Below are 11,279 nucleotides of genomic sequence, written 5' to 3'. Positions count from 1 at the left end.
TTGATGCTGATTGTTAAAACGGCGTGGAGCGTTAAAACGTAATCGGAGTTTCGCGCTGCCCCGAATCCGGATATCCGGCGCCATCAAGGCGTTCCCTCCCGCTTCGTCGCTTTTTTTTTACACATGATCAATTTCGCAGAATGCCGTATATAACGTCCGCCGTCATATTAATATTTATACGCGTATAGCGAAAAAAATTTATGGCCTCTGTCCACAGGACGTGGCAACGCTTGCCGCGCGGCGGAAGTTCGCGCGGCAAAAGTTCGCGCGGAACAGCCAATCAACACGTCGTTTTTCGGTAAGAACTGGAAGTTTATTGGCTACCGCGCCAACTTCCGCCGCGCGCGGCAAGCGTTGCTGTCGTACGGGCAGAAACCATTGGTTGCCTTCGGTAGACACAACAGTTGTACAACAGTTGAATAATTCAATATAATTGGTCTAAATTCAGGAATCTAACAGTAAAGGCCAATAATCATTGATCGTTCACTGATCGCTTGTGTTCTCTGAACGCAGTCACCATTCAAGATTTCGGGATTTGTTGCTTTCGTCGTGCGCATGCGCACCACGCCGCGCACCTCCGCGCCGCCACTACGTCCAAGGAACGGTGTAGGAAAAGTAGGTTCCACTTAACGCTCGCAACGCTTGCGATCATCGTTCTCTCTTTGTTCAACATCCAAGAGAAACAAGGATAGAATGATGCTGGCGGTCGTCGCGAGCGTTAAGTGGAACGCACCCGAAGCGACGTATCCAGAATCGAGAACAGAACACCACTACGTCCGGTCGACCGTCGAGTTTCCTTTTGCACGTTTCTTTCGACGCAGACAGCATGGTAAGTTGAGATGTGATTTTTTCTACGATTGTCCCTGATCCGTGAATATCACAGCGATCGTTACGTATATTACATCATGAAGTTGGCTTTTTTCCACTCGAATAATATTCGCCAGATTTTCCGTTAATATTTCTTTCGATTCGGTAAAGAGCGATTAACCTCTGCGTTGTTCGGTAACATAACCTTATTAGCATAACGAACGTGAAGTATGTTTTGGTTCGTCGCTCTGTAATGCTATGCGCATTCGGTCGAACTTGATAAATTAAACTCAAAGAGATGTATCCTGAAGGCAACAACTCGCGCCAACGATGAAGATCGCGAGACTTTCAACGCTCATCCGAACTATGTTTTCACTGTCCCTCATAGGTTAACGTGCCGAAGCAAAGGCGTACTTTTTGCAAAAAATGCAAAGTACACAAAAATCACAAGGTGACGCAGTATAAGAAAAGCAAGGAGAGACGTGCCTCGCAAGGCAGAAGGCGTTATGACCGTAAACAGCAGGGTTTCGGCGGTCAAACGAAGCCTATTTTCAGGAAGAAGGTATGTAAGAGACATGCGTGTACTCTTATTACTATGTTACGCGAAATATCTTAAGATAAATTGCAGTTTAGTATTTTGTTTATTGCTTTACGTACAATATTAGTCGTTGTAATTTAACTAACACATCGCTGTACGAATTCATGGATGTTGTATCAACATTTGTTGAATGGATTATTCATCGATTAAAATATCGATGGTTTACGATTAAATCTGTGACCAATATCGAGATAACTAATACATCTGTGGTATTAAACATATTTTCCTTCTTTTCTAAATATGCCTTATTATGTGCTACTGTAGGCAAAAACTACCAAGAAAATTGTACTGAGAATGGAATGCACTGAATGCAAGTACAGGAAACAAATTCCATTGAAGAGGTGCAAACATTTCGAGCTGGGTGGTGACAAGAAGAGGAAGGTGAGTACAAACACATTTCAAATAATACACAAATGGAACATCTCAAATGGACACTGACGACACAACTGTTCTCTGTTTTCAGGGACAAATGATTCAATTCTAAGATTACCCATTCTTCTCTGTATTTAATAAAAAATAAAAAAACCTATAGGGATTTGTACAATTCTTTATTTCTTTACGGTAAACCGTAATTTTATAAAGTAAAAATCATCAGATGTACCTAACGTGAGTATAATGAGCTACTTAGTAACTTCTATTCATCTTGATTTTCACTGTTATTTGACGGCCGTTGTATAGAAACTACCTGTTGCGGATTGCTAACGGGATAAAGAAAAGAGGTGGCGAGATTATTTTGATATTGTGTCCACACCGTTGCGGGAAAACAAAAGTCGATTTGTGTGCGTGTAACAACAATTGCGTCAAACCAAGATTATACTTCACAGCAGGAAAATGGTTCTTGATTCATTTCTATGGTTAATATTTACACGTGCGTAGGTGTTGGTACGTCTAACACTAGCATTTAATCTCAAGTACAATCATCGACCAATGTTACAAGTACGATTATCATTTACACGAAAGAAAGAGACATGATCACACTTACTCCAACACGGATGCATCCAGCCCTTCCTGCTCCATTTTTAGTTTAACCGCCTGCTTCGGCACACCGAAATGAATCATTTTAAAGTACTTCTCATACCGAGGGTCTTTACTTGCGGCATGTTCATCTTTCTCCCCTTCATCTTTAGGCTCTATCTCGTTACTATCGGGTTCATCCACTTTGCGCACCTCCACTTCCTCCGACTTACTTGTATTATTCTCGTTAACGTTATCCGATTCTTTACGATACTCCTGCTCTAAACCAGGTATAGAGGACAGCTGAGCGAAGAAGCAAAGCGAAACATGTGAAATTTTATTTATTTGTTTACGTGCGCGCAGTGGGTTTCGTCTCATTGTGATCTTCTATTAAAAGATATTCACGTACCCGTGACTCTAATATCTCTAAGGACGCTTCTAACTTTTGCAGCTTATTTTCGAACTCGTACAACTTCTCCTCGCAGGATAGAGCGAACTTGTTCAGAAATGTAACGGTATGGGTGATGAAGTGATTTATAAAAGAGACCGTTCGCTTTTGATTGATCGGCGGTACCTAGAATATATATACAAATCATTTCAGGTCTTCTGCTCTCCCCTCCTGCATTCCAACGTTATCAAAGCATTTATAACGAGCATCATCGCCTTCGGCAGATGGCATGCATGGAAAACGAAACAAACGTTGGAAGAACCTCATTGTCGGCACCTTTGTGTAGTCTATAGTCGGTTCAATTATCGGTATCTTATAGCCACTCATCGTGCAACACGATCCTCCGCTTTCAGTTTGACAAAACGTTTATTCGTATCACGCTGATAACAAACATTTCGCCTCACTACATGTCGGGTGATGCAGAGAGTGGAAACCGCGTATTCCCTCGGAAGACTCCTTAAGGTACCGTTTCATGTGTAGCCGCAGCAGTTCGTTGTTATTGGTTAAAACTTTTTCGTCGAATGACTGGCGCAAAAACACTTGAGTTTCGGTGGCGGTTCGTAGCGGAGAGCCTCGGAACTAACGATGACGTCTACACTCAAGACACAAACCTTTCTCAGCCAGCATTTATCGATCATTTAGCCGAGACTCAAATCTTTTCGGCGAGACCTTATGTTAATAACTATTATCTCGAAAACTACGACAAATCGGACAAAACGCTGAGACGCGGGTGAAATATTTTTTCGATGTAATTATACCGTATTTAATCGCGTGACGATCGGCGTTAAGCGTATTCGAAAATCAATGTACCGGTCGCCGCATAATTAAATGTGGAAAAAATTTGAAAAATGTTTTTTCCATGTTCGGGCGTCGTCAATTAGGCTTTCTTCGCACAATTATGTGAGAAACGACGATAATTACGACTACTCGGCCGTTTTCGTTTCCCGCTCCGTTAAGCGGAATCCACACTCGATATGAGGTCCTTGAATGCAATGTGAATTCTTCCTAACGCGAGCCACCGTGCCGCCCGTTCGGAACATTGTCGCTCGTTAACTGTGCTGTCCGTTGCTCTTGGAGGTTAGTTTAGCCGTTCGGAACGGAACACTGCGGAGAGAGCCGCTCGGCCAAGCTGCTTCGACCTGTATCAGTTGCAGTAAACGCACAACTACGATCCTTTTGTCACGGTCGGGATCGGCTGTATGGAGATTTCGCGGAGGGCCGCAATTCTCTGAAGGATGGAGTCGCCGCCGACCCTGGAGGCCACTTACCAGGCCGTGTACTCTTTATATAATAATACTAATCCATCCGAGCCAGCGAAAGCGTCACTATGGCTAGGAGAGTTACAGAAATCGGTAAGTTTCACGTGGGATTTCGCATTCATCCGCGAACGGATCTCGCCGCGTCTGATATGATGAACGCGATCGCACTCGCGTTATCCGCATCGGAGACAAGTGCCCATATATGTGTGTGTGTGCGTATATGCCTCTTGGTGCATTTATATTATCAGCATCGAGAATCAGCGGTACGCTGGACAGATAGGACTTTCTAACCTTAAGAGAAGGATGTTTTCGCCACGAGAGAAAGAGAGAGAGAGAGATATCTCATTTGTCGCTACGATGCTCGAAATCGCATAGATATTCGTTAACTCTTCGCGTCGGACTCGCGTCTCCCCGGACAGTGTGTCTTTCGTAAGTCAAAGATGTCAATCACACGCACGTGATTAGGTTAGGTTGCGATCAGATAAGAAGCCTTGTATGCACAACGTGCATACACGTTTGTTGATCCGTACATCCGACTTAACTCTTTACTTTTGTTGCAATTGAATCTGCAGAATGTCGAGGCGAAAGAAAGCACAGTTTCTTTTTAAGGGATGTTTCATACATTCCCATCTCTCTCTTTCTTTTTCTATGAATTTAAAGGTGTGTTTGTTAAATATTAGTATGAGATATTGACCATTTAATTCCGATCATCCTTGAATTTATTGTTTCTGTATGTTCGCAGGTATACGCTTGGAAGATAGCTGATGAAATGCTCCATCAAAAACGGGACGTGCAGTCCTGTTATTTTGCAGCGCAAACAATGCGCACCAAAATTCAACTATCTTTTCACGAATTACCCCCGGAGGCTCACGCCTCGCTGAGGGATTCGCTGATGGACCATATATTACAAATAAATGAACACACTAATTCCGCCATTGTCACACAGGTCTCTATGTGTATTCTCTTTGCTTTTAATATTTCTCAGGATGAATCGAAACACAAATTCAGTCCCGTTTAATCTTCATTGACTCTCTCACATTTCTCATTTTTACAGTTGTGCTTAGCATTAGCAGATCTGGCCCTACAAATGTCCTCTTGGCAAAAACCCGTAGTGGATTTAATTAATAGGTTCGGAGGGAGCACTGTTTATCTATGGCCCTTGCTTGAAATGCTGAGAGTACTCCCGGAGGAAGTAAATTCCAGATCACTTAGGTACAAACACACGATCCTTTATTTGTTGAAAGGAAGAAAAAGAGAGAGGGAAAGGTGGCACAGCGCAGGAATCAAGAATATTTTGTGTCTCTATGTTTGCAGATTAGGAGCTAATCATAGACAACATATATTGCTCGAACTTAAGGCAAGCGCAGACATCTTAACGGAGTTTCTGGTACGTCCGATGATATTATACGCATGTGTGTGTACAATAGCATACCGTTTGTTACAACATTGGTTGTTCAGTGTTTCATGTACAGTGTAATTACAGAAAATGTGTGTAAAGAACGGCGGAGAGAATATACAAGTTCGAACCACAACTCTGCGGTGTTTCACCAGCTGGATAACCGTCCATGCGATACCGCTAGAAGCCGTACCTTCCAGCGATGTTGTCGCTTATGCGCTACAGGTAAATCCCCGCGAGCGAGCTTTTCGGCCTCTCCTCACCGAATGCGTTTCAGATACTCGGCAGCCATATGGAGTGTTCGCAACTGCACGAAGCAGCCTCCGATTGTATCTGTGTCATTCTACAAGCGCTCTACACGGATAACAACACGAATCGCGACAGCGAGAACCAGCCGAGCGTGCAGTTGCAGCAGTTGCAATCGTGTCTCTTCGCGAGCGTGATGAACCTGGAACAACCGTACCACCTGTCCGTCGCGCACGAAGACACGGAGAAGTGAGTTCTCATCGGATCGCTCGCAGCAGACCGAGGTTTAATCGTATCGACAAATGCATTGCAGGTCTATAAATTACTGTCGAATATTCACGGAATTGGCCGAGACTTTCTTGGATACCATAGTAGCTGGTAGCATAGGAGGGAAGCAACATTACGGCATCAAGATTTTAGATCTCGTTCTGACTTGTGTCGGCCACAACGATTACGAGGTACCGTACCGTTAATCCCATCGGCAAATCCATCGATTACCTCGCAATTCTCTTTCAAGGTGGGACAGATATCGTTCAATTTGTGGTATCGGCTCTCCGAGGTGCTGTACCACAAAAATAGCGATGATCTCAATGCCGTATTTCGACCCCATATCGAGAGACTGATTGGTGCCCTCTGCAGGCACTGTCAGATAGAACCGGACCATGTTAGTATTCGATAACGTTTTACTCAAATAAGCAGCCGGTGAGAGAAACGGCGATTACAAGAATTGTTCGTCAATCTCCAGTTGGGTCTCGTGGAAGAAGGCGTGGGTGGGGAAGAGTTCGCCGACTTCAGATTTCGCGTGGCTGATCTGATCAAGGACGTAGTGTTCATCGTTGGGAGTAGCCACTGCTTCCGGCAAATGTTCGCGTCGTTGACCGGTGGGCCTGGACCGCAGGGTCAGCCAGTACACACACCTACCTGGGACTCGACCGAAGCTGCGTTGTTCATTATGCAAGCTGTAGCAAAGAACATACTTCCGTGCGTATCAAACTGTTTCTTCCACTGTATTCACCGCGAGCGGACTCACGACGATAAACCGCAAGTTTTATCGCTTTTGCGTGACAGGGAGGAGAATGACGTGGTGCCAAAGGTGGTGGAAGCTATACTCAATTTACCGGAGAACACGCATATAGCCGTGCGGCACACCAGTATCCTTCTGTTAGGCGAACTGTGCGAATGGATAGACAGCCATCCGCGAACTTTGGGTGAGAATGCGAACGAATGCTCGATGTCGGTGTTTACCTTCCACGCGGCGCTCTAACGTGTCCCGCCTTTGTTTCAGAGCCGGTGTTGAATTTCCTTTTAGCGTGTTTAAATCAAAAAGGCTTAGGAAATGCCGCCTCAGGTGCGTTGTTAAGTATATGTACATTTTGCCCGCTACACATGGCGCCGCACTTCTCGGGGCTCCTTCAGATAGCTTGTTCGCTTGATAGTTTCGCAATCAACAATGACGCGGCTCTTGGTCTATTGAAAGGTATCTTGTGAAATACGTAATCCGCGTGCGAGGTGCGGCCGATGAATTTATCGTTCATCTGCCGATCACCTTGTGCGCCGTGTTTCCTTATCTACCACGAATATTCAAATTGCAACCGATCGTATCGCGACAGGGGTATCTGTAGTTTTGGCGAAATTACCGGAGGAAGAGATCACCCGAGGGATGAGGGAATTGTGCGGCTTCCACGCGACTTCTCTGTGGACGCTTCTGTCGGACAGAATTCCAATTGAGAGAGGAACAAAGACTGATCCTGTGATATGGCTGGATAGATTAGCCGCTGTATTTAAATATACCAAGCCTGCAATAGAGGACCCCAATAAGCCTCATCCTTGTGAAGGCATAGTCACCGAAGTGAGTATTGGCGGGACGAGAGGGAAGAGGGACGCAACTGACTTTTACGTGAGATACTAAAGGCCGCACGGGAAAAACGTAATCAGTAAGAAAACGGGCCAATCGATCCTTCTTCGACCAATTTTCTTACTGCTTACATTTTTCGGTGTGCCATGACCCGAACGTTTCGATATATTTGAAACTGACGTTTGAATTGTCGCTCGACATTCGTGTAATCGCAGATATGGCCGATATTGTCTAACGTATGCACGACATATCAACGGGATGTGCGAATCATGGAGAGATGTTGCCGCTGTATACGCTTCGCGATACGTTGCGTAGGCTCACGTTCTGCCCCCTTGCTCGAGCCGATCATAAAAGAGGTACTTCTCTCGGCCGAATTCAACGGCAAAACTCTCAAGGCCTATCCAGAAAAACTTGCACAATCGCACGCGCATAAGGAGACAAATAAGTCATTATTCGTGCAGCAAAATTATGTATTCTTATATTAGACACACGATTGGACGATTTCCTTGTGAACACGACTATGCAAGTTTGTCCGGATAGGCCTTTATCGTTCTTCCGCTCGATGCATATTGCAATTCCGCTCTCTCTCTCTCTCTCTCTCTGTCTCTCTCTCTCTCTCTCTCTCTCTCTCCCCCCCCCTCTCTCTCTCTCTTTTTTTCTTTTTTACAGATCGTACCGCTGTATACGTTAAATCAACACAGTTGCTTTTTGTATCTCGGGTCTATATTAGTAGACGAATTCGCCAAAGACGCGATATGCGTGTGGAATCTGTTGAATATGTTACAAGCTGTCATAGGTCCTACTTTCGCCCTTCTTGAGGAGGAGGACGGTTTGAAGAATCATCCGGACACGGTAGATGATTTATTCAGGTTGTGCGCCAGGTAAAATAACAATTGACCACTATAAACACGCGATAATCATTACCTGGCAATGTTTTTATCATGGACCTGATGCTGACGCCTCTTCTCATATAATAGGTTTCTTCAAAGAGCCCCTGTCCCTTTGTTACAATCTCCCGTTATTGGGAACATTGTAGATTGTGCGATAATGGCTTGTAGTTTGGATCACAAGGACGCTAACAGTTCAGTAATGAAATTCTTCTACGATTTCTTGAACAGTGGTCGCTGTTACAAGGTAATTGTTCAGCGGTCGAATCGAAATTGCAATGAAATCTCGTGCGACACGTAAAACTGGATATACACTGAGCGTAAACTAACGAGGAAGCGTAAACGAGCAACGAATGCAAACTTTCATTGTTACCTCATCTAATTCTCAGCTATTTTTATTTTCTCGATTCTTTTCAATTTCCTCAAAATATTCTTTTAACATGTTATTATTTGCATTTTCTCTTATTTTTTTTTCAAATCTAATTGCTCTTTTACCTGACTCTATTCGTATAAGTAATTTTTTTCGTTTCTTCTCTGACTGCGCATCCTGGTGTGTTCCGATCTGATCTTAACGACCATTTTATGAATTTATCTTGACACCTTTCTGTTGCTTCGTACTCCTTCCATCCCCATATCTCTGCTCCCTGTACAACGTAAAATATTTACACTGTAAATATAAACATTCATGTTACACATTTGTTGTTCGTTCGCAGTGTACATTCATTTTAATCTTTGCGCCACTAAGTAACTAATTGTGTTGCACTTTCGGCACGTTTACGTAGGATCGTCCGGATTACACGACCCGGCAGCAGTTGGTACAAAGTATACTGCAAGAGAAGGGTCAAACGCTCGTCATAAAATTGCTGCACGCCTCGGTGTTCTCGTTGCCGTCATACATGTTGTCTGATATAGCGGACGTAGTTATGGAACTTATACAACATGACAGAGAGGTAAAAGAGGACCATATGGCCCGCTCTACACGGTACACCTTTCATTTTATCGTTGACAAATATCGCTCTCACCTCTTTCCTCAGCTCACGTCGAAATGGCTGGAAGAAGCCATCAAGACGATGCCGGCGCAGAATGCGAGCGGATCTCCCGCAGCCACGCCCGAACAGCTACTTGAATTTCACAGTACAATTACGAGGTAAATTGTCACGCAACCGTGGCGCATACTGCGCCAATGTAAACCCAGTGTTGTAACCCGACTAATTATTTTGTCTCTTCTTTTTCCCGACATACAGCGCAGATTCAGCGAAATCTATCACTAACGCCCTGCGAAATTTCGCACGTCTGTATCGCTGATGCGTCCCCGCTCCGATGCGCGTGTGATAAATTCGCCTCAATAAATTCTCCCTAAATTATATAAATTACGAAGATCTTCCAACAAGTTTTGTTTACGTCGTCGTCGATGAGCGAAAATTTCGGCAAAATGTAACACGGTGAGTCTCGATACTGTAGAAGCAACACGTCATTGGAAAGGGAGAGAGAGAGGGAAGGGGGCGGGGGGCAATTAAAAAATTTTCTTTGATTACTATCTATAGTGATGTTTGCAAAGTATATCGATACATTACTAGGCCTTGCAACTGGACATGCATCTTTCTTGTAAAACATCTACACAAAAGAAAAAGGGAAATCCTTTGTATCTGTTTATACACTTATTTTTATTATCTCTTTCGTGCACGCATTTTGATACACATTTGTACTTTGTTTGTTAATAATCGTCTCGCGCTAGGTACGATTATTAACTTGTACAATTATCTATTATTAGATACGGGCAAATATTTATACAAGTATTTTCAAATTTATTATATTTCCTTTTATTTATATACATGTATCGACAGAAGAGAATGTTTGTGCGATTTATTTTATTACGGAGAAAGGAAAACGTATACCTTGCAGGCACACTATAAACAGTAAACACGCCGAGAGATGATCGTGAAAACGAAGAATACGCGTACTGACCACTTTATTTATAAATTAACTAGATTGTACTGACATATTTTGCTTGTGTGTGAAATGATCTGTTAATCAGCAGAAATTTTATAACATTGCTCTTTTTACTGTCTCGACTATCATTGCGTTGTAATTACATTTACTTGGCGCAAGAAATTCATCACATTTGTTCCCCCGTGAACGGATTACAAAATCATGATCTTCATTTCTTGTTCGATCAACGAATAACCAACATGTGGCAGAAGCACATTTATGAGAATTAAAGTGACTCTTTTTAGTTAAGCATCTGCAAATGTACTACGATATATATATATATATATATATATATATATGTGTGTGTGTGTGTATATATATATATATATACCTATTATTTTCAAGAGAATACAAATCTATCTCGTCTATGCATACTTGAACATTTGTGCGCGCGCAAGCTATAATTAAAAACAATAATTTCAATATGAAGGTTGACATTGGCATTCGTTGTTGTTTCTCAACTTGTGCTGCGCAAGACGCTAGGCAGCACTACTAAATTGAACGACTATTATATATTACTTACCGATTTATTCAGCCTTTTGAATCCATCTGTAGTTAATTTTCAATTTGTACCTATTATAGTATTATAGCAAGGAACATATTTTCTCGCGAGCTCCATCGAGAGATAATTACTCCGATTACAATTTTACGTAGGAAATTTTAGAGATTTATACAAATTTTTCCATGTTTGCACATATATAAAGTCCATTTCGAGTACGTATATATTTTAAGTATATTCTAACAATTGTATAATATATGGGATAAATGTACGTACGTAAAATAGCACTTTGCTGTGTTAAACTGCAATACTGTTCGTGTGAGGGATGATTACAGAGTTCG

General features: G+C 42.8%; 3 protein-coding genes across 3 annotated transcripts; 2 read left to right on the top strand and 1 right to left on the bottom strand.

Moving 5' to 3' along the window:
- The first annotated feature begins 721 nt into the window (after window positions 1-721).
- LOC106742139 (60S ribosomal protein L44) lies at window positions 722-1,946 on the top strand. Its single transcript, XM_014614810.1, has 4 exons — window positions 722-829; window positions 1,196-1,369; window positions 1,670-1,786; window positions 1,869-1,946. The coding sequence occupies exons 1-4, from the start codon at window positions 827-829 to the stop codon at window positions 1,887-1,889; spliced, it is 315 nt and encodes a 104-aa protein (XP_014470296.1). The 5' UTR covers window positions 722-826; the 3' UTR covers window positions 1,890-1,946.
- LOC106742137 (WASH complex subunit CCDC53 homolog) lies at window positions 1,935-3,322 on the bottom strand. The gene is made up of 4 exons (XM_014614808.1): window positions 3,084-3,322; window positions 2,769-2,933; window positions 2,388-2,662; window positions 1,935-2,103 (listed from the first exon to the last, which is right to left on the bottom strand). Exons 1-4 carry the CDS (start codon window positions 3,132-3,134, stop codon window positions 2,040-2,042), a joined length of 555 nt encoding a protein of 184 aa, XP_014470294.1. The 5' UTR covers window positions 3,135-3,322; the 3' UTR covers window positions 1,935-2,039.
- Window positions 3,323-3,524: 202 nt separating this feature from the next.
- LOC106742209 (transportin-3) lies at window positions 3,525-11,278 on the top strand. The gene is made up of 18 exons (XM_014614942.1): window positions 3,525-4,159; window positions 4,809-5,012; window positions 5,121-5,278; window positions 5,381-5,453; window positions 5,550-5,687; window positions 5,740-5,957; window positions 6,022-6,166; window positions 6,226-6,372; window positions 6,454-6,689; window positions 6,777-6,916; window positions 6,994-7,185; window positions 7,319-7,557; window positions 7,779-7,919; window positions 8,233-8,444; window positions 8,541-8,697; window positions 9,233-9,400; window positions 9,485-9,597; window positions 9,695-11,278. The coding sequence occupies exons 1-18, from the start codon at window positions 4,043-4,045 to the stop codon at window positions 9,753-9,755; spliced, it is 2,859 nt and encodes a 952-aa protein (XP_014470428.1). The 5' UTR covers window positions 3,525-4,042; the 3' UTR covers window positions 9,756-11,278.
- Window position 11,279: the final 1 nt, after the last annotated feature.

The sequence above is a fragment of the Dinoponera quadriceps genome, unplaced genomic scaffold (assembly GCF_001313825.1).
Source record: "Dinoponera quadriceps isolate SergipeBrazil2010 unplaced genomic scaffold, ASM131382v1 scaffold676, whole genome shotgun sequence".
Lineage (NCBI taxonomy): Eukaryota > Metazoa > Arthropoda > Insecta > Hymenoptera > Formicidae > Dinoponera > Dinoponera quadriceps.
Note: the sequence above shows the minus strand (reverse complement) of the source record. Positions and strands in the feature narration are given on the sequence as shown.